This window comes from Seriola lalandi, unplaced genomic scaffold, assembly GCF_002814215.2.
Source record: "Seriola lalandi dorsalis isolate HSWRI2012SDOR001 ecotype SW California unplaced genomic scaffold, Sedor1 jcf7180002054898, whole genome shotgun sequence".
Classification (NCBI taxonomy): domain Eukaryota; kingdom Metazoa; phylum Chordata; class Actinopteri; order Carangiformes; family Carangidae; genus Seriola; species Seriola lalandi.
The window spans coordinates 3,794,311-3,817,030 of NW_019525450.1; the positions used below are offsets into that span (position 1 = coordinate 3,794,311).

At 40.4% G+C, this 22,720-nt stretch overlaps 2 protein-coding genes across 3 annotated transcripts; one reads left to right on the forward strand and one right to left on the reverse strand.

Annotated features, from left to right (window-relative positions):
• Positions 1-319: 319 nt before the first annotated feature.
• On the reverse strand, positions 320-3,208 carry mrps11 (mitochondrial ribosomal protein S11). The gene is made up of 6 exons (XM_023429667.2): positions 3,039-3,208; positions 2,751-2,855; positions 2,539-2,637; positions 1,939-2,068; positions 1,053-1,118; positions 320-502 (listed from the first exon to the last, which is right to left on the reverse strand). The coding sequence occupies exons 1-6, from the start codon at positions 3,125-3,127 to the stop codon at positions 395-397; spliced, it is 597 nt and encodes a 198-aa protein (XP_023285435.1). The 5' UTR covers positions 3,128-3,208; the 3' UTR covers positions 320-394.
• Positions 3,209-3,739: 531 nt separating this feature from the next.
• Positions 3,740-10,649, forward strand: mrpl46 (mitochondrial ribosomal protein L46). Of its 2 annotated transcripts, none has more exons than XM_023429643.2 (4): positions 3,740-4,006; positions 5,488-5,692; positions 6,110-6,280; positions 10,242-10,649. In XM_023429643.2, exons 1-4 carry the CDS (start codon positions 3,746-3,748, stop codon positions 10,487-10,489), a joined length of 885 nt encoding a protein of 294 aa, XP_023285411.1. In that variant the 5' UTR covers positions 3,740-3,745; the 3' UTR covers positions 10,490-10,649. The 2 variants fall into 2 exon arrangements, with proteins under 2 accessions (XP_023285411.1, XP_023285412.1); XM_023429644.2 differs by having other exon boundaries at positions 10,245-10,649.
• The last annotated feature ends 12,071 nt before the right edge of the window (positions 10,650-22,720 follow it).

Here is a 22,720-nt window from a genome sequence, read left to right on the forward strand (position 1 = left end):
AATTTCAGGTGTGTGTGTTGCATGCACTCAGGAAGGCTCTAACACAGCCAGATTCAAGGTTTCTGTCCCCATGGCTACCAGCTGTGTAGTGTTTCTGGTGTGAAACCTTGCATTGTTTAATCTTCCTACACGGAGCCATCAGTCTGGTTCTGTGCTGTGTGCAAACATCAGTCTGAACGCCTGCGGTGAGACTGGAGGTTTATTCATGTGTCAACAGTCACAGCAGAGGACTGACACAGCTGTTCTCTGCTCATTAATAACACAATCTCATATTATTCCCACAAATGAATTGTGTAAGATCAGCTCAGAGCCAGGAAAGTTACACAGCAAAACACTTTATTAACATATTACAACACAACAGCTTCCTACTGCAGTGCATTCTGGTTTGTGGAGATCACGTCCTTCTGGCTTTACGCGGGCGGCATCCATTGTGTGGCACAGGGGTGCCGTCCGTGATTGATACCACCTCCAGGCCTCCCATTGTCAAGCCTTTGATTGCAGACTGCACAACAGAGACAAATTGATGTATTCATTAACAAAACTAACCGGAACAAATCACAATGTTTGTGGCTTCATAAACACTTTAAAATGACCCTCGTTGTAACAAGTCTGATATGAAGCTTATTTCTTTATTTGTGCTGACCACTGTTAAAACACACAACAGGGTCAGTAGTGCAAGATACAAAACCTGTTTCTTTCATCCTGTTGTGTTGCGATTCCACTGTGGCCCTTTTTACACTTTCTAAACTTTCACGTGCTTAACTGTAAATTTGAAACATAATAACCAATTTTGCCAATGAAAGGACAGAGTGCGAAATATAAACTGAGTCTCTTTAGGGTTTTTGACTGTTCGACAGACAAAACAAACACTATGAAGAAGTTGGATTGAGAAATGGAAAATCTCTCTTTAATTACATTTTTTAGACTAAGTAATTAACTGAAAAAATAAAATCCGTAGATTAATCTATACGAAAATAATCTGTAGTTGAAGCAGCAACAACTTTCAAGATTCTGCAGATAATGCAGACCCCCAATTTACTCCTTGTACTCACCAAACGTCCAGGACCAAGACCTTTGACCACAACACGAACAAACGTGACTCCCTTCGCTGTGGCTTTCTGTTCAGAGGAAGAAACATTATGAATTAATGTGTATCATCAATCTGACCCTCCTGTTCTAAACAGCAGAGTCAGATTTAGGACTGAAAATCTTTTGGTTGGGGACTGTTGGTCGCACAGACATCACATGGGGTTTTCACAGAAGTTGTGTATAGCATTGTTTCATGACATTTTATAGGCCAAGAAATTAATAATTTTCAGAAAAAATAAAAAGATTAATAGGTAATGAAAATACTTGTTTGCTGCAGGCCTAAATTATAGTCAGTAGTGTAGAATAGCTTGAGGTTAACCAGCATTACTTTTAGTGATTTTTTAATTACTAACAAAACAAGAGACACTGTTCTTGTTAAATGTCTTCTTGCCATCTTTTTCATTTTCAGCATGACATGTGAAAACAACAGTTTAAAGGTCAGAATATTTTCACCACTTGACAATATACAATACTAAGGCAGCCTGATAATCAAACTTAATTTCTCCAGTGTTTACTGCAAGGAAAAAAACTGTATGACCTTAACTGTGTTCGCCAGCAGCCCTCTAAATGAGCTTTTAAACACCGACTGCTCCACTCTGTCAGAGTCCTTAGAGAGGGCTGCTAATTTACAACACACATTTAATATTCAGACACTACATGTTGTTAAACAGAGCAGAGAAACAGCAGGGCTGATATAACAAGGTGTTCTCACAATTAAAGACTGTCCTTTAACACAAAAGACAAAGCCCCAGCAGTTATGTGGTTGTTGTCCAAATATCCTTGAGAAAGACACTGGCCCTCCAAGCTGCTATCTCACATTAGGTTATGAGTGTCAATGTGAGAACTTACCTTTGCAGCAGAGATGCCTGCAGTCTGAGCAGCGATGGGTGTCGACTTCTTGATGTTCTTGAAGCCTTCTGTTCCGCAGGATGTCCTGACCATCGACTGTCCCGTGCTGTCTGTCAGCTGGATGTGTGTGCTGATACAAGACAGCACAGTTTACTAGGTCACTGATTCACAACTGATTGGCAAGTTTATTTTTTGAATTCTCAAAGCAAGCCTTATGTTCCCCACAACTGATGTGACTGCATCACATAACTGCTAATAAGAGGGCTGTCCTCTGTGAGACCTCTGTGCTTCCTCTGGTTTGAGTTCTGACCCACTCAGCTTGTGCTACACTCCTTAACCAACATCTACCATTTGTTTTTATCTCACCTGTTTAGTTAAGAATAACTATTATTTATTAAAGACAAGGTCAATGTAGAAATGTGATTTCACTGTTTACTTTCAATTTGAAGTTTTATTCAATTTTCATTACATTTCATTTTCATGTTCAATTTCTTGAAATAGCAGATTAAAGTGTCCTGAATTCTAAATGTGCAGAAGATGATGCCCAAAATATTTGCACAAATATTCCTGTTTATTATCACTTGCGCAGTTTCCACTTACTTGTTGTATGTGGCTTTAATGTGAAGGATTGGTAACTCATCAAACTTCTTTCCACCCCAGCTCAGTGAACTGTCCTGACCCGGCAGTGGAGGAAAATGGCTGCAGGGTTAAAAAGAATGATCTCATCAGCAGTATTCTACTGCACCGAGAAGTGCATCTACTAACTAAGCAAACTGCACATAACATTAAAATGGAAATACTAGAAATCTGACCTGAAGTCTTTGGAGGTTTTCGCAGAGTCGGTGGCGGATGCTGCGCTCTGCTGAAGTCGGGCAGCACTGCTACATAATGTTCGTTGCAGGCCGCTGCTTCCACATCTATAGACACAAAGTTTCATTAGCAACACCTTCATAAACCAGCGTTCAATTCCTTTAGTTAAAAACTAACCTCTGCTCTGAACATATGTACATTTAAAGACATGTTGCACAACTGTCAGAATTGATCACAACTAGCCGTTAGCTAACAAGGTTGCTAGTAAAACATGTCAATGAAACACTTACAGAGAGCTTCCATTTGCATTTAGACTTGCAGCCAGCTGTCGACATACGTTACTCACAGAACTAACTAATATACAATTGAATTTATACATGTTTGATAAGTTTATTAACGGTCAGACATTGAGCTCCTTTCCACACAACAAACGTGACATTGAAGGTGCTTCAATTCCCGATCAGACCAGTAAAAGGTTTATTTTTTCAGGGGTGGTGAAATCATAATAACATTATTTCTTACAATAACAAATACTATTTTTACTTGTAAATTTTATCGTAAAATGTGAGTTTTTAATTAATACACATTAAAATATATGTTTGTAGTACGTATAATGATGTATTTTTGTTTTTAAAAGGCATATTCATTTCATCTTACCCCACTTTTATCAGAATAGACTGTTCGTTTTTCTGCACAGGATTGTGGGTAATAATAGGAAAATGCTGCTTTCATGGACTTCTGTAAACTCTCGCAAAATAATGGTATTACCATGAACATTCACTTGAAGTAAAAATTAGTCTGCTTCACCCTCCAGAGAAATGACAAGAGAACGCATTTTATCAGGCACTAGCGTCAATATTTTATTTATAATTAATTGTTTTGTATTCTGGTGTCGTGAGAGGAGTAATGCGGCTAAAAAATCACGCTTCCATCCTGTTTTCATCAGTAATAGCCAGCGTCTCGATTTTCGCACATACCTTGAACGTAGCAGAAGAAGATGGCTGCGCCGTGTGGAAGGATGGCCAGTCGACCCATGTTACAATTTCTGTCTTGTTTTAGCAGGGCAGCGGTTGGAAAGACTGGGTTTCGTCAGTTTTCCGGCACTTCTGTTTGTCGGGCGACTTTGCAGACCAAAAGTGAGACGGAAAGAGCGAGTTCTCCGTGGGCTTTGATGGCGGCTGTGTGTCTGCAGAGGCTGCCGGTCATCTCAGCGGACAGCACTCCGATAGAGCAGCGGTTCAGTGCGATGATACAGCAGGTGCGTTTGTTGGGCTGAAAGAGGAGCAGAGAGCCATGTAGACAGAAACAAAATGCTTTACTATCTATGGTGGACCACAGGTGAGCAAATTCCAGGAAAAAAATACTCACATTTCCCAACCAGGTGATACAAAGAAATGTGTGACCCAACAGGCGAAATTGCATGTAGGAAAACCTGCGAAAACCTGGCATTTGCTCTTATTTACAATTCTGGTTTACCAAAGCAAGCAACTGACGAAGGTCATAGACCGCTAAAACCTAAAGTTACTCCTTCTCATTTTTGCCCACACGATTTGCACATTTGTCAGATATTTGCTCCACTAAAGTAGAATATGAACCATGACGGGTTGTCCACCCTCTTGTCTTGTGTCCCTGGTCTTGGAGAACTACCCTGTGTAGAATGTTAAGACCTTAATAATTTTACTTTAAATTGTGTTAATTTGTTATACAGCTGTGTTTTATCAAATTTCTTGAGTTTTCCTCAGTGAATAATACTACCCTGTGTGTCTTAATTACACAGACGTTAATATTATTCAGAAGAGTACAAGAAGGCATCAACTAACATGTGTTCAGTTATTTCCTTCAATAACCAATTGATTGCTTAGTGTATAAAATGTCAGACAGAAGTGAAAAGTACCAATCATTATTACCTGGCTGAAGCCCAATTAACATATTCAGATGTCGTTTTTTTCTGACCACCAGTCAAATACACAAACATGTTGTGTTTACTGTCATAGAAAACTGTGAAAGTAACCGATGTCAGTATTTCCATTTCAGAAGTTGGTAGAAGTGATTTATCAAATATCAAAATAGTTTCCAATAAATTTACTGGCAACCCACTAATTGATTAATCAACTAATCAGTCCAGCAGTAGTGTATTTCTTGGGGATATAAGAACAGTTTACAACTGGGGACACTAGTGGCACAACAAAATTTTTTCTCCAGGGCCCTGTAGCAGGTTAATCTGACCATAACTCATAACTCATGAAATATGATTCAAACACTTTTCTGAATATTTGCGGAAGTCATTCCAGCACATCACTTTTACCCTCTTCCTTTTGTTGTAATTATATCCTGAAACACTTCAGAGTTTAAATTAGTTGTCGTTTTAAATTAGTGATAAAAGACAAATAAGAGACTGTCTCACACTGGGACATATTAGATATGTTTTATCATGCTTATTATCATTAAAGTCTTTACAGTAAAATCTCATATGCATATGCCTTCAAGTGTCATACTAAATTAATGATGGAGTAATGTAGGATTATCATGCTTCTTATTTTCTCCATATATTTCTGTGATATTATCACTTTATATTGTTGTAGACCATCTATGCTGACAAACTCTGTAATCAACTGTCATAGTTAAATGCTGAGCTTGAATATGGGCAGGGATAAGGGTTCAATGTCAGTCATATTTCTCCACCACAAGAGAAAAATGTCCTGCAGTTTGACATGGAGACCTGCCCTGACTTGATTTCAGATGGAGTTGGAGAAAAGCTTGCTGTCGGATCACGAGCTGCAGCTGCTGGAGGATGCGGAGAGGATGAGTCGCAAGATGGCAGGCGACTACAACTTTGATGAAGATGAAGACGACAACAAGGACCAGAATATCGTGTTGGCTCAGGACAAGGAAGACTCCTGGGAGCAGAAGTTTAGGAACTTCCAGCCAGCACCGAGGGTCAGAGGTCAGTATGAAAATATTAACTCTTTCACCAGTGCAGTATAAGTGAACCAGAATATACACATTCTGAAATATACTTAAATATTATGAATGTGAATGATGAAAAAGCTGATATATTAAAGTATGCATCCTTTGTTTTGTTTCAATCATTAATCAAAGACGAAAGAAAATTGGATGATCTGAAGGCCTGTCACACAGCTGTGTTTAAAGTAGATCACCAGTGAGGGAAGAGACTTGTTTTACTCTCTGCAGGATTCTAATGTTTTTCTGACATTCAGAAAAACTATTTGCTGCAGCTTTTCCAATTTGCCTTATACTCCCTGTGACATTTCAAAAGTTGGTGTAAATTTTGCTCGACAGTCACAGAGAGACATCGCTGCTGTGAAGCAGCTGACGGTTCTGTCTCTTGCCTCTTGTTTAGCTGATGTGGATAAGGACTTGACCTCAGTGGAGCGCTGCCTCGCCGACTCGCTGGTTCTTCTGGCTGAGCAGCAGGTTGGCAGTGCAAAGCTGTGGCTGCTGCCTCAGACTCAGTGGCAGGAAGGAGAGACGCTACGACAGACAGCTGAGAGAGCCCTCGCCTCCCTGCCAGGTAACATGAACATGTTTAAATGAGCTGCTGATATTTTATGCTAGGTTTTATTTTAGTTGCTCAGTGTTTTCCTGTACATTCTGTCAAATCACAGAAAAACAAAACACTGAAATAACTTTTTCAGTGTTTTGTGCAGCTCCTTAATGCAGAGACACTTACCATTAACTTGATTTAAAATGTTGCACTAAAAAGTTAACGTCAGGTTTTCCAGCCTGAAGAAATGTCAGATACTTCAGAGATAGACAACATAGCCCCCATTTTTAGAAATTGTTATGTGATTATACTATTATTAAATTACTGTAAATTACTAAAATAGAAGAAGTTTTGAAATCCTACAGACCAATTAACCTTCAATTACAGGCTCATTTAGCATTGATATATACACTGCACTAAAATATAAACGCACTGCTTTAGTTTTTATTCCCATCTTTTGTGAGTTGAAATAAAAGAAAGAAGACTTTTTCCACGCACACAGACGGCCGATTTCTCTTCACAAATGTGTTTAAATCCGTGTTAGTGAGCACTTCTCCTTTAGATCATCCATCCACCTGACAGGTGTGATATATCAAGATGCTGATTACACAGCTTATTGCACAGGTGTGCCTCAGGCTGGTCACAATAAAAGGCCACTCTAAGACATGCAGGTTTATCACACAGCACAACGCCACACACGTTGGGACGTTTTGAGCTATTGTGCATTTGGCATGTTAAATGAAAAACCAGAGCTGTTTCCTGTGAATGGTCATTTCACAACCATAAACTGTCTTCAATGTTGTGCCTGAGAATTTGGCAATAATGCGTGGTGACGTGTGGTTACAACCGCAGACCACATGTAACCACGCCATCCGACTTCCTCACCTGCTAGATTGACATCTTTGAGACTGGCCACCCAAACAATTTCCGCAAAACTGCCTGAAACCGACTCGGGGAAGCTCATATGCATGATTGTCGTCTCCACCTGGGTCTAGACCTGACTACAGTTTGTCATCGTAACCGACTTGAGTGGGCAAATGCTCAGCTTTGATGGCGTCTGGCACTTCACTGATGAATCCAAGTCTTCCCTGCACCGGGCAGATGGCAGACAGCGTGTATAGCGTCATGTGGGTTAGCAGTTTGATAATACCAGCGAGTGCCCCATGGTGTTGGTGGGGTTATGTTCTGGGCAGTAAACAATAAACACAGGAGCATTTCATTAATGGTAATTTGAATATACAGAGATACTGTGACGAGATCCTGAGGCCCCTTGTCGTGCCGTTCGGTTGCCGCCATCATCTTATCCTGCAGCTTGATGATGTGCGGCCCAGTGTTGCAAGGATCTGTACACAATTCCTGGAGGCTAAAAACTTTGCACCACATGAGGCAAATGGTGGACACACCAGGTACTGATTCGTTTTATGATCCACAACCTTCCCAATCAAAAAAAAAATCTGTAGCCAAAGTCGTCCATAATCCATAGTTCAGTGGCAAATAAATGTTTTTTCAAAATAAAACTGCACATTTTAAAGTTGCCCTTTATTGTGACCAGCCCAAGGCACACCTGTGCAATAACCATGCTGTGTAATCAGCGCTTTGATGTGCCACACCTGTCAGGTGGATGGATGATCTTGGCAAAGGAGAAGTGCTCACGAACCCATTTGTGCGCAAAATCTGAGAGAATGAAGCCTCTTGTGTGTACAGAAAACAACTCGGAGCTTTTATTTCAACTCATGAAAAATGGGGGCAAAAACAAAATGTTTATATATTTTATAGAATATGTACACACACAATAGCCTGGTGTCGAGACAGCAGTGAACGCACAACATTATATTAAGTATATCTAACCGAAGAGGCTGATATCCTTCAGCTATTTGTATTGAATTACTAACATTGTCTCTATAATGTAAAGCAAATGGTAATCCATAACGTGTGTATTCACAGAATTATTAAGGTTTACCTTAAAGAGTCATGAGCATGTTTCATTCATTTTTATGAATGAAACATGCTGCAATCGGTGAACATTTTATCCTGAAAACAACTTCAGATTTCACTGCTTTCTGTGAGACCTACCACTTATTAACTCTGGAATATATTCAATTTGACTTTGAATTCATTTATAATGAAAAATGTGAAGAGAGCTTTTTTCTTTAGCTGTGGTCTGTAGAGTTGGGTGACTGGCTGATGTCAGGTTTTTAAAGCCCCCATGCACAGAGCTTTTATGTGATTGTATCTAAATTTATATTCATAACGGTACTTTTAACTCATAGAGCCTTTTTCCAGATTCTCAAACACGTTTGAATCCTATGAAAAGGAGCTTTAATAAAAGGTCTATTTGTCAATGATACATCAGCAAACTGAGCTTTTGTGTCTAAATACAGTTCATAATTCACAAAAATAGAAATAGGGGGCAGGGTGGGCTTTAGAATTCATATTTTTGAAAGAACACCTGCATCATGAACTAAGGGTGTAGGGTTTCAAAGATGAGCACATTTAATAGGTTAGGAGTGTCTGTCCGCTTCCTTTAACTGTTAAACTGTAGTTATTGTTAAAACATGCTGCAATCAGCCATCACACTATCCCTAAAACAAGTTTGTCCAACGTCCACAGCTTTCCATGTAAAACACAGTAAAAAACGTCTGTGAAAGTATTTCCTGTACTGATGCACGTTTATGTCAGTGCATTATATTCTTATTTATTATATCAATGCACTAATGCCACTTAAAATCATATTTAGTGGAACTGACAGAGACCTGATGCTTTATGATAAATAATGTTTTATAAACAACAGCGCTGTTCTTAACTGCCTTACCTTGACTTTATGGTTCTATCCTTTTTTAATTGAACATTAACTGTAATCAAAACACAGAATATTGAAGGAGAGCTTGTGGGAATCGGTTATAGTGTATTTCAGTGAGCCCCAAAATCATTGCTTAGAGCAGGATACCAGGTACTATTCATACAATAAATATCAGCTGTTATAGGTTTTGTTATTGTCAACACGCTTCATTTGCTGCAGTCTTACTGTATCTACATCCTAATCTCTTTTAGCAGTAATGACCCAGTTCTGTCCCACGGATCATTAAAGTTTGATGTGATTTTATCTCGAGCACCTCTGTGGTATTAAAGCACAATCATCTTTTATTATCGACAACAAGAGGGACAAACCATCTTTAAACCTCCAACCTGCAACTCATTTACATACACAGCATTTTTAGACCAATGACATTCCAGTAGTTGTTTCCAGCCTGTCATCTCCACTTAAACCTCTGATGGCTTCAGTTCATGAATCAGCTGCATTATAAGCGACTCATAGGGAGGGAGTTAAAGGTCAGAGGTCACAGCTGGCAAAGGATGGAACAAGTATTATATCCAGTGACCCTGGTGTGTTCCCTCATACAAGATATTTAACCTCAGCTGTGAAACGGGCTGGTTCTTCATATTTTTTTTTTGCATGTGGTGGAACGAAGCCTTTAAGCTCTTAAGCATTTAAATAAAACCAGTGAGTGAATATCTTAAACTGTTTCACAACATTGCTCATGAACTATTAATGTGACAACTCCATCAATCACTCCTCATAAAGACTTTCCACTTGACATTAACGTATGCCATTAGGTGAAGGGTTTTATTTAAAGAGTCTTACAGTAGCAGGGCTTGATCCATTTTTAATATAGCTGGACTGAGTGGGGATTGAACGTCTAACATGGCATGTTGAGCCAACTGGGGCCTTGGGATTTAGATGACATGAGATTAGATTAAAACTTAATTGAGAGAAATGTGTTGTTGCCCCGGCAGAGAACGAGAACAGTATTAGAGTAATATAACACTTAATTACAGCAGTCAAACACTGAGAATCCAGAGGAATACAGCAAAATACAACTGCAGCTTCATAAATTCTGTGCAACTGCATAAAGTTTAGGAACATCTGCACTTAAACTCACCTTTTGCCTCCAGCTGCATGAACTCACAGCTTGTTCTCTTCCCACAGCAGCCGGTTTCAAGGCGACTTTCCTCAGCAATGCCCCCTGCGGAGTGTACAAGTACAAACTCCCCAAAGCTGCTCGGACAGAGGGCTCCGTGGGAACAAAGGTGTTCTTCTTCAAGGCCGTCCTGTCAGACAGTGGCCCCCCCGCAGCCCCAACCTCTTCTTTTGTGTGGTTGAAGAAAAGCGAACTGCAGCGCTACCTGAAACCAGCCTACATGATGAAAGTCGACCGCTTCATCCTCGACCTGTGAAGCCTAAACTTTATTCCAGAGACACTGACTTACAGAACAATATTTAAGAGGCCCAGAAAGTTATTTTTATCACTTGTCTGTTGCCTTGTATCATAGAAAGTTCTCTCAAGTCAATATGACAAGTGTGTTTCATTGTATGAATAAATTGTTTTTCCACACATATTGTGTGCATCATGAGTGTTCAGATCTGACCTGTATCTTATATGACAGTGTAATATCTACACCAGTCTGTACTTTGACGTATGAGTAAAGAAAATCTTTATATAGCCTTATATAAGGAAGCTGAAAGTAACTTTAACCAAAGTCTGCTTGTGGTTCGTAGTTGCTGACTGCTGATTCCTCAGTGTCGTAAATAAAGGTCATGTCCTCCCTCAAGCACCGAATCAGCCAATAGCAGGCCTCCCCAGGGTGAAGTGTCATCTCTGCACGACATCAGCCCTCAGCCATCAGCTTCATGCACACCTGTTCATGATTACAATTACCCATCATGCATCGTATCCAATACAATATTCAATATATTGAAACATAGAGGGAAGCTCATGTAAGATGTTGGTTCATAAAAATGTTAAATTAGTAAACAGGGATCGTTTTGAGTGGTTATCTGTGGAGGTGCAATAAAATATCTGGATAATTGAAGTGTGAACAATAAAAAAATAACATAATGAAAAAAATTAAAAAAAGAATTTAGGGATCAGTATAAAAATAAAACATTTCCATACATTGTTCAGTGTGAAGTTGATATATTTAGTATCATTTTAATTTCTAATTTCTATGTTTTGGTCTTCATTGTCTGTCAAACTCACCACAACTATCGTATTTCAAAGTTTAGCTAAAATAATAATTATTGCCGATATAAATGTGCATAAATGGTGTGTGTATAGAGACAGACGCTTATCTTTTATTAATCTGAGTAGCTGCTGCCTCAGCTGGTGACTCCTCACTCCTCACACAGGAGACCTCTGAATTTCTGTAATTCCAGAGCAGAGACCAAGTTTGAACTCAGAGGAACATTTATGAATGACACAGATTCTTAGTTGTAAGAATAAGAGCTAAAGCATTCAGGGGTGAACAGCAGATGACTGTGTTACAGCACAGAGGACACGCTCTTTCCAACATAAATATTATTTTTGGAAAGATACAAGGTCTGTTCACGTAATCACAACATGAACAAGGTGAAATGATGTAATTCATGACCTGATGGATCCAGCACAATACAATTAAATGTTCACACACAGGAAGAAGTGGTTCTTCCTAATAATCACATTAGCCACATTTATATTAATTATAATTAGAAAATAATTCACTTTTTCTATTGAGTGGGTTATGAAATAAAGATATGGTTTTCAAGAGCAACAGTGAATGAAAAAAATGACAAATGAAACCAGTTGTAAATACATTACCCTGTTTTTATGGAAAGGTTTTCTTTTTTAGGTCAAACCCTGAGCTGCCACTAACAGTTCTCACCTCAAATGGTTTACTTTATCCTTCCTTTACTAGTTGTACATTTTTAAGAATAATCTCCCAAACATTACATCTGACATTGTCAACGTAAGTGCAGTGTGAATTATTTTGAATAGGCTTCCCTCTTGAATTCCTCTTGATATTGAATATAACATGTTGGATATAAGAGCTGTGACGGGACATCTCTGGAGGCCTGTTATAGGCTTGAGTGCCTGCTTGAATGAGGACATTTGGAGTAGACATGATTGTAGTCCTTATTTAACAACCCTCTGGAGTCACTGCACCCAACACTCATGAAGAATCACAATGGACTTTACTAAAAGTTCCTTCAGCTTCATTATGCAAAGCTTCTGAGTTCTGCTCTTTTTTTATTATAAGGTTTTATACATACTTGTCCTGTTCAATCATCAGTCAGAAATTCAGTGGGCAAGAGAAAAATTGTTAGCTTAAACAAATGCCACATTAACTCAGAGTAGTAGCAGTTGTCTTGTTTTGTTTTTTAGTGCTGCGGCTCTTAATGAGGACACATCTAACAATGAAAACTGAACACCACATGTTGGTGCAGTGCTGAGTGCACCCACACAGTGGGCAGGCCTGCTGGAGATGAACTGTTGAGCCTCAGCAGTGGGCCAGTGCTCATGCTCCAACAGAAGATGGCAGTATTTGCACACCTGCAGCAGAGGAGCACAGTGAGAAGCTGTGTAATTAGGCCTGTGTGTGTGTGTGTGTGTGTGACCTCAGAGGGAGACTGCAGAGAGAGCTTTTCTGATCAACTTGGCTTCCTCTTACTTATACTGAAAATATCCATCATAGCAGGCTAATGTTCCTTCGGAGGAGCTATGATAATTTGTCTTAGGTAAGAGCATTCTGATGTTCCTGACCTATTCTTCGCCTGCGATCTGCCTGTTCTTTCTATTTGTGTCTGCTGGGAAAAGGGGTTATTAATGTTGTAGACATTGGTATTAGACTTTTTTCCATCTTTTATTTTCAGGGATTGTTGAAAGCCCGAGCTGTCTGTGAGATTGGCTGAGTGCAATGCAACTGTGATCTGTCAGATGAGATGTGAGGTGTGAAGGTCAGTGCGAGCTGATAAAGGCCATTTCTAACTTTTGGGTAATTTGGACACAGAACCAGAGTTTATAGCTCTGCTCGCTGACAATGGTCTCCTGCTGCCCCCTGTCCCGCTCTGGTACCTGACGTCAAATCAAGGTGCAATCACAGGTACAGAAAGAGCAACAGTCGCTGCTTTCATCTCCAAGGGGAGTCTGATGAAAGTGTCTTTGACCAGTTTGCAGTGAAAGGGCCTTGGCTTGGGATCAGAAGGTTGCCAGTCCGTATATCATGAAACCATCATGGAGTTGTAAGTGACCAAATGACTCTATACCAAAAAACCAGAACCCTAGAGCAAGGCACTTAACTCCATTTGTTCTTTCTCACTGTACAAGAGAAATAAGTAGTTGCTCATGGAGGGATTTGACTCTATAAGGATAGGTAAAGATTAAAACGGTACTCCCCTAATTCTACATGCCAAAGTCAATTTACTAGTCATGAGGAGAGCTCTGTCAAATCTTAGGAAATAACCCCTGTTGATGTCATTAATGGCAGAATAACCAAGGATCAAACTAAAAGACCTTGTCAAGTCTAGCAAGGGAGGCGTAGAGGGGGATATCTCAACTACTGCTGCTTCAGATTTTGGTTATTCTTTTTAAAAAATCTGTCTTTTGTAAGTCCCCCAACGGAAGTGCAACACTAAATATCACGAGTACTCTTTAAAGGGTCACTGCAGTGCACTGAGTCCACAAGATGTTTACTAGTCATGAGGAGTATCATTGTGAAGCCTGTGAAATCAGTTGCAAAATGTCTTCCATGTCTCTGGAGGAGCTTTGGCAAAATAATCGTGAGGACTAATTAGGAAGGGTCTAACTAAAACATGCCGTCGAGTTGCATCATGGGACGTGTTGAGCTAAAAGTTAGGATATCTCATCCTCTGCTGCTTCTTTTTCAAATTTGTCTCTTGTAAGTCATCAAGCATCGTGCACCCCATTAAAAAAGCATTTTAAAAAATGGTCAAAATTGAACCAGCAGAGAGGAAGTTTAAAAAACACTGGATCCTACATTTCCCATAATGCAAATCAATATTATATTTTATTAGACTTCCCCATCATTTTAAATGCCCAATGCCCCTGTTTTTTTGTTTAAATCTGTAGCCTTACCCAATCAGAGATTACCCTGATGACATCACAATGACATCATGAGGGTCACTTTAGAAAGATCCCTCTGAAGTGACACAAGACACTATACGACTTTCACTTTTCACAGGCTGAGTAAGCTGATATTTATGTCTGAAAGCAGTGGAGAAATAAAGTCAAACGTTTTACTCATTTCCTACAGTAATTACTTTATTCTGTATTAACAGAAATTAGCAAAACAAATTTGAATATGTGAAAAGTTAGTTTCTAAAATTACGAGGAGGTTTTTCCCCTCTGTAATGTCGACAAACATAAATCAGCTGTCATATGAAGGAACGGACATGCAAATGCCAATGCACCTGAACAGGTAAAGACAGGGAGAGGTAGAAGATCACGACTTCATTCCAGTAAAGTATCTCACCTCCTCTTCCTGCCAGAGGCTGGCCCGCAGTCTACCTCTTCATCCAATTACATAGCAGATGATAGCACCAGGATAACAAATGTCAAAGGAAAGGTCTTGCAGTTTTTCGCCACCGGAAAGGGTAAAAGAGAGACAGTAAATGCCGAGGATGAGGCGTGTGGCTTGGAGGTGGCTGATGGCCGCTTTTCAACCCATGCTGCAGCTTTGGAAACAGTTGCACGTAGAGCAGGGGATGTTACTACTGCTGCTACACTGTCACATTCACACTGGCCTCGTTCTCACTGGGGATTTCAAACTGATTTTAAAGCAGACTGAATTTTTTAACCTTATTCTTGTGATCCTTTGAAGTTCAATGCACAAAGTGAGGCACTGCCAGGCTGAGGGGCTCAGCTCCATTGGGGTGACCTGTGCTAATAATAGTACACTCACTTGTGGGACTGTCAGGCACTATCAGGGGTAAAAGCTTCCACCAAATGGTCCTCATATCTCCTCTTACATGACACTGCTGGATGCAACATCATGTTAATATTTTGCATGACAATTCTCATATAAATATGTATGAAAATATACCATACAGATCAAATCTGCACACGATATTGCAGTTTGACAGGGCTGTGAGAATGTGCTCAGAGTAACAGAGCACACAGTCAAACTTCTCCACTCTGACCTGTCAGTGTCATCGGTAGTTATAAACAAAGCCTGGCTCCAGAAGACAGCAACCATCTGTAGAAAACAGGGCAGCTCTGTTTGGAGTCAACCTGACTTAGTGAGAATAAAGGACTGCTCCACATCTCAGCTCACATAAAAAATACAGCAAACCCCCACCCCTCCCCTCTCCTCTCTCAAATGTGTTTACACACTGCAGCTTTTATTTTTTAATTTTATTTTATGCAAATCTCTTATGACTGAGTGGGACGTAAGCAGGCCAGTCGTTCACAGCAGCTTACCACAACGTTTGATAAAGAAGCTTATTAAGACTCTTTATGTGAGACACAATAAAGCACAGGAACATGCAGGTAAGGGAGTGAGCAGGGCTTCTGGATCCCAGCCGAGCCAGACCACCTTAAGCGCCTTTACCACCACCCTCCTTAGTTCCACTCTCCCAGCATGCAATGCTACTACTGCACTATATTTCTTACCCTTAATCATTCAGTGACAGTCAGCTAAGCACGCACACTTTGAGCCCCATCCTGCTTTGCCTTATACAGCTGCACATACTGAAACAGACACCTGCTGTGGGAGTTTTGCCTTTTTGCTAACCACGTTTCAAGTGCGTTCACCCACCAGTGTTCCTACAACAGATTAGATTAGATTCTGCTTTATTGTCAATGCACACAGTCAGTATCAGTACAGAGTAATGCAGTTTAGCTTTGTACCCGATACTGCAAATCGTGGCAAGTGTATTTAGAGATGTATAAAGATAAACAGATGTGCAGTAATACACAATACTACCCCAACGCATCCCACGCTGCAAACAATCCCTCTCTTCAAACATGCACTCTGTAATCTTCAGAAATTTACTAGTTTCAAACTCTACCAGGGCGGGAAAAAAAATGACCTCATAGAGATTTATTAAAGCTAGCTTAAAAAGCAGGAAAATATCTGACTTTTATACCAGTAAAAACAGAGATAAATATAGGCTATGAAAATTCAGCAATTCCTCATGCAAGTACGCTTTAAAATAGATCTTTTAATTCAGCATATTAGGAATTATAGCTCTGCAAACTCTTGTGTTGATTATATTTACTATTCATGACCAAATAAGCAACAATCCAAGTTAAACTAATTTATTTCTTTATTATTAAGAATCTTCCACTCAAAAAGCTTCTGATTGCTGAATCCTGATTGGTGCACAGAAGAGCATGACATCACCTTATTCTAACTGCACATCAAGCACAAAAAAAAGAAGAGAAAAGCAGACAAAAACACAAATACGTTAATATGTTGCGTGAAATAATGACAACTGTTCTAACTTTGGCGGAAGATGTTTTCCTCATGTTGGATCTCACTGCTAATAATAACAAGCTGATTAAGAAAATATGTTCCAGGGCCTTTAATGGCTTAAACCAGGACAGAGTAAGTCTTTGACAACCTTCAAAGAAGACATGACTATGTGGAAGACAAAGAGCTTCACCAGGAAGATATTCTGACTGTCATGATTTCTTGTTTTTCCACTGCACTACTACCCCAGCACTGAGTACAAAACCCTCAGACCCCACCACCACCTCTACCCCAGAAGCCGGTTTTACAGCCTCAGAACACAGTATTTCTGTTCCGTGTTTAGAGAAAATGTAACAAATGCGGTACCTGCTGCGTAGCCGAGGGATTTAAAACAGCCAAGCTGGCAGACTGGAGGAGGAGGAGGAGGAGGAGGTGGGAGGTGGGAGTTGGGAGGAGGAGCTGGGATGAGGTGCTGTACACTGAGATGGTGGGGATCTATGACTGAGTGGGGGGGGTGGGGGGACGGGGGCGTGATGTGAGCATCTGAACTCATAGTCTACCATCCATCAAGCCAGAGAGGCACCAACAGGGGCAAGCAAACAGAGAAAAACAAATAAAAAAATGTATTTTGCGGCGACCTGTGGCTCTCGCGAAGGTCTGTCCTGTCGCAGAGATGTGATTTCTGTCTCTCCACCGGCTGGGAAAACATCTTCATCTCCAGTCAACGCAGAGTCTATTTTCCTGGATATAAAAGCTGTGGTTTTATTTGGAGCAGTGTGGTGGTGGAAATTGTTGAGAGGCAGGTCATGGATTTCATCATTGAAACAGGCCTCTACAATACTCAATATGTATTTGTGTTGCAACCCTATTTGCTTCATTATTCATTCTTCAATAAAAATACATCGTACACACATTTATGATATTAGTGGGAAACATTATCTTGCTATGAGGAATGTATAAAGTATATATCTTACACAATATAAACGATAAAATGAAACAATACAATTCTGGATCAACATTTTTAAAGAAAGGTTTCCCCAAAGAAAAAACATTTTCCGGTTACCTCTAGAGGTATCATACCATACAGATAGTTGTGCCTCTGAAACCTTTCCTTTCACTTCAGTATAATGTTATTATTTTTTACTTAAAAATAACGTTTGCAGCACATTTCCTCAGTTTCTATGAAAACTCTTTACACTGAGGTCTTTTTCTGGTTTCTTTTTTCTGTTTTTGACTTTTTAATTTTTTCTTTCAGTGTCGTAAGCAGTAGAAGCAAAACACATTTCACCTCTACGCTAACCTTTACGCTCTAATGTTGGATAATGATATCAAATTTTACAGCTGGATACTGTGTAACTGATATTAGGACCCTAATTTGCAGACTTGATGGCTCTTTTAGTTGTAGAAAACCCATAGAAGACCTTGATGTACATCTAAGTTGACACAAAGTAACATTAGCATCCGTTTGAAGTCGAGTCGTGTGCCGACCTGATGCATAAAACACCAATATTCAGTTTTCTTTTAGCTTTGGTTTTGGTCTCCACCAAGTCCTGAGTAAAAATGATCTCTTTAGCTGCTTAACGCTCCACTGTGTTCACCAACTAGTTGCCAACTATGTCTGTCTGCTGTTTGGTCTTGGACAGGTAGTGTAATGTTACAGTGCGTTTTTAAAGTGTTTTGATAGTGCTGATGATAATGAAAAACAAAATAGTCATTTTAAAAACTGGAAAACCAGAGCAATGAATTACAGGAGGCTAAATGCTCTGTAGTGCTATAGGAAACTGCAGAGTTGGGTAAGACATTATCAGTGGGTTTGTCACTATAAGCAACACTTAGTCCTTTGATTCATTGTTAATATGAAATATTGTCGAAAGCAGCTTTAAAACTGTCTCAAGAGAATCTTTCCAAATGAAAGCTAATTCGATGTGCCTGTAATTACTGCTGGTGGTTACATAGTTGTGCTAAAAGAAAACTGTGTAAAGATGTTAAGGGGAAGTGGTCAAAGCATTCAAATGATCCAGTGATCATGAGAGAAGTCATAAACGGGTTAATATCAGCAATTAATGTGACTTTTTTCTGGATCATATATTTTAGTCTACAAAGGGCTTTTTTTTCAATGGTTAAGTTTAATGCTGAAAAATGTAAATGTGTGAATATATGCGTGAATGTGAATTTATGAGAGAGGATTTTTATGCGACAGAGTTAGTCTACCATGATGCTGTATCTTTATTTGAGGCTCTGCATTAAATCATTAAACTAAATGTTCATATTTCACTTTTGGCTTTTCCTGCTTTGTGAAAGTCCAGCTTGAGTGAATCTGCATGGATAAAGAGAGAGCGAGAGATTGTGTGCGATGTTGTTGGGAGGGAACAGTTGGAGATGGCAGACGCTCCTCCTGCTTCCTCCTGTCCTGGTCTCCACTCTGCAGGATGAAGCTTTAGTCCTCCACACCTCCGTCTATGCTTCCTTCTCACCCTCCTCCCTCTATCCCTCCATCGAAACTTGTGTCTCACTCAGTCATTTGCACTATAAATATATCACAGATTCAACATTTTGTAAAACCTGTATATGTGATGTAATCTATCTTTTATTTTGTAAGTGTTAGAATAGAATATGTAAATTTCTTGTCTTTTCCTCTTTTTACTTATTTCTTTCTTCGCTCTTATTTATTTTCTTTTTCAGTCTTTCTCTCCACAAACACATTCAGCTCTCCTCCCCCTCATCCTGTCTTCCTCATCTCTTCCAACACACACACTTTGCATTTGCACACACACACACACACACACACACACACACACTCTCATGCAGATCCGTTCATACTGTGTCTGGCAGGCAGACCTCCGGCCTGCAGGGCGAGTCCTCCTCCCCTCCTCTGACTGTCTGGATCTGCCACCTCCTTCGCATCACCCAGATCCTTCCCCCTTACCCTGGGATCTGTCAATCCAAAACAGACTGTTGAGTGGGTTGGGTAGGGGGAGGGAGGGAGGGAGGAGATGGATGGATGGATGGATGGATGGATGGATGGATGGATGGATGGATGGATGGATGACAAATGTGGTGCTGGGGTTGGAGGCGGGGTGAGGAAGAAGAGAGTGTGAATGCACAGCAGGGAGGGTTAAGGTCACATCCTACTGGGCGGCAAGATGGCATCGTGTCAGGATGGACAGCCCCTCTGCTGACCGCGACTTCCTCCATCACTGTCACCCCTTCGCAGCACTCCTCCTCCTCCTCCTCCTCCTGCTCTTTGTAGCCTGCAGGCCATCTGATTGGCTGCTGGGGCTAGACCTTCACTACCAACCACCAGCTGGACCAGAGCATCATCACACCTCCAGGTGACTGGTAGCATATGGAAGGAAGGCTGGAACAAGTTCACTGGTTCAATACTGTATAATAATGTGTAAAGAGAGGAGACAGAGGTGTTTGATTTTAATGTGATCAAACAGCTACAAATGCAGAACAACTGCAGATACAAAACCAAATGAAGCAAAATCAAATCTGATAAATATAAAAATGAAAACTTCCCACATACTGAATACACTCACATGCAGTATGTTCATCTGCTGGTGTGGATATTTTGCTGGCAGTGGCCTGTGAAGGGGCGAGTCCCCTTCTAAAGACCTTTCTGATGACGATCAGTGCTCCCTCAGGGATTTCTGAACGGCTACGCTTTGGCAGCAGCTCCTGTGTGATGTCCCCTGAGACCGGAGGGACAACAGCTGCTACAGCAGGACCAAACATCTGGCAGAAAGGTAGGAAAGTCAAAGTCTCGTCCAGAAGGTTGTTAGGAGAGATTGAGGCACGGAGGATCATGTTAGACGGCGCTGTCATCGTTAACAGAGACTGCAAACAGCACGGCGCACTTCTCCCCAGACAGAAGAGTCATCTGTATCTTTCCTTCAAAGTGCTGCGGAACATTTCTGCAATGATAAAAGACACAGCAGTTTTGATAGGAAGGCCTCGGGGACAATGTTAGGCTGTGTTGCATACTGCATGCATGGTGGCAGCCGGTGTTGAAGGCCCATTTTTTTTAACTGGCTGCCTGAACTACGGCTGCTCTTCAGCTTCTTCCCCCTCGAGAGGCATCAGCAAGGAAATTCAGTTTCTATTCGTGTACTTAGAGGTGTCGTTTACACCTTTGAGATCACACGTGAGTCACTGAGGTCATGTGAGTCACAAGACGTAAGGTGTGATTTGTGGTGATTAAAGCTTGCAATTGCGTGAAAGGGTGTATTTATGATCCACTTGATAGGTCAGAGAAACACAGTAAGAGAGAAAAATAGTAACTGGTCAATACCTCAAGGATTTTGCAATCACAAGGACAAAAAAATCGTCCCATTGATACACGATATATACTGAGACTGATATCTTTTATGTCTTGCAAATAGTCAAACACAAGCAAATCATATCTTCATCAATATGGCAACACAAAGAAACACTGAAGATAAAGAAAATACAAGCAAACTGAAAAAATGCACAATAGAAATTTGGCTATCACTAAAATAGTTTTCATCATTAAGTATAAGTGTTTAGTCAATGATATGTTTGGTCAATAATATGAACATTGAAAAAGCAACCAACGCTCCAAAAGCTTAAAATGTAATCAGTACGGCTGAGTTTCAATTTGTAAGTGTTACTGCAATTCATTACAAAGTAAAACACAAAAACGGTTGCAAATTTGAACGCACTCTTTTGGAAAAGCTGCTGCACATTGCTTCATTCTGGGCAGCAGTAATCATAAAAAAAAAAAAAAAAATGGAGTGAGATCCTGGAGGGACTGGTGAGATACTTTCAGCTCAGCAGAACTTCAAATGCTTGATGTGAGGCAACACCTCATGCAAGACATCTGCCAGAAAAAACAGCCTGGCTACAAAAAAGATCAACTCCAGGCATTTACTCTGCCTTTGATAACGATTTCAAATACTGTTTCTGGTGATGTCAATGTCTTGTAGCTTTCATTTCATCATACACTATGCATTATTATAGCTAGTCAATGCATTTCCAGCCATTTTTATTTCATTTGCCCTTGTCAGTACTTACCCTTCTTCACTCTGATGGAGAAGTTCCACAGGAGGTTGCTGAGCATACATTCTTAACAGAATCCCTTTTCAAATTAAATTTAAATGACCCCCTCAGCTCATAAGCAGAGGCTCTCCTGACAACTTAATTCATAATTCAGTGCTGAGCCAGGGCCTTGAGGGCCATAATGGCAGCCTAAATGGAGGAGAGATGCTACTAAATGGGCTGTTTGTTTGCACCTAAACCTCTTTACAGGCTGCAAGTCCACAGCTCAGCACTGTGGTGGTGAGGAGGAGATGGGCTGATGTAGAGAGGAGGTGGAGGGCCTAGACAATTTGCTGACCAGCCTCTTTCCTGTCTCTGGGTCACTGTGGGCTGCTTGACCACAGTGAGCTTTGCAGAGGTTTTGCGTTTTTTAGTGTATCTTCATTTGTTAAGTTCAGTGTCAGTTAATGGCTGCGGTTTATTTGTGTGCCGGCGAAGGCGATGAGACAGAAACACACTCATGAGATATTTATATCAAGGAGAGGATGGTGTGAATGGTGACACAGTAAAGCTACCAAACTAGGCTGACAGTTACAAGAATTGGATAATGGGGGGGAAACATCTGAGTCTGTCACACAGCCTCCAACCTGTGACAGCTGAGAAAAATGCAACGTATAGATAGATGCATGAGGAGTAGGTGGAGGACCATTCTGAGGAGGCCGTGATGGTGGAAGATGAGAAGGAGAACGCTGCAGAGGAGAGGATAGTGTAAAGGATGTGGAGGAGATTGCTGATAGAGCGATACAAACAATAGAGGTGGAGAAAAAAACAGAGGAGGTAGAGAACACTTGTGTCAACCATTGCTATAAATGCAAGTATGAAAGTGACATGTGCTGTAATGGCACCAAGCAACAGAAGCAACACACTGTAGCCTACACTTGTCTCTTGCTCTCGCTCTCAAAAATAAATATTTATATGGCATGGCCATTCCAGCAGCAAAACCTGACGTGTTTACTGCTGTGATGTGAAGAACCCTTCTGCAACTGCCCTAACATCAATTAAAAGGTCTACAAATAAACTTAGAAAAAAGGTGTCTAAATAAATAAATGTAAAAAAAAATGTGTGATTGCAAACCTACCAACTATGACAGCAACCCAAAATGATTATCACTACAAACATGACAAAGAGCTAAATTGTGAAGCACAGAGAAATGTGATT

What these genes read in the sequence shown, in the direction of transcription:
- mrps11 (XM_023429667.2), bottom strand. Translation starts at nt 3,127, where the DNA reads ATGTATAAATTCAATTGTATATTAGTTAGTTCTGTGAGTAACGTATGT. An exon ending in AATGCAAATGGAAGCTCTCT is followed by an intron (nt 2,856 to 3,038) that starts GTAAGTGTTTCA and finishes TTGTGTCTATAG; the next exon opens with ATGTGGAAGCAGCGGCCTGC. An exon ending in GTCTTGGTCCTGGACGTTTG is followed by an intron (nt 503 to 1,052) that starts GTGAGTACAAGG and finishes TCTGTTGTGCAG; the next exon opens with TCTGCAATCAAAGGCTTGAC.
- mrpl46 (XM_023429643.2), top strand. Translation starts at nt 3,746, where the DNA reads ATGGCTGCGCCGTGTGGAAGGATGGCCAGTCGACCCATGTTACAATTT. An exon ending in TCAGTGCGATGATACAGCAG is followed by an intron (nt 4,007 to 5,487) that starts GTGCGTTTGTTG and finishes ACTTGATTTCAG; the next exon opens with ATGGAGTTGGAGAAAAGCTT. An exon ending in GCCAGCACCGAGGGTCAGAG is followed by an intron (nt 5,693 to 6,109) that starts GTCAGTATGAAA and finishes CCTCTTGTTTAG; the next exon opens with CTGATGTGGATAAGGACTTG.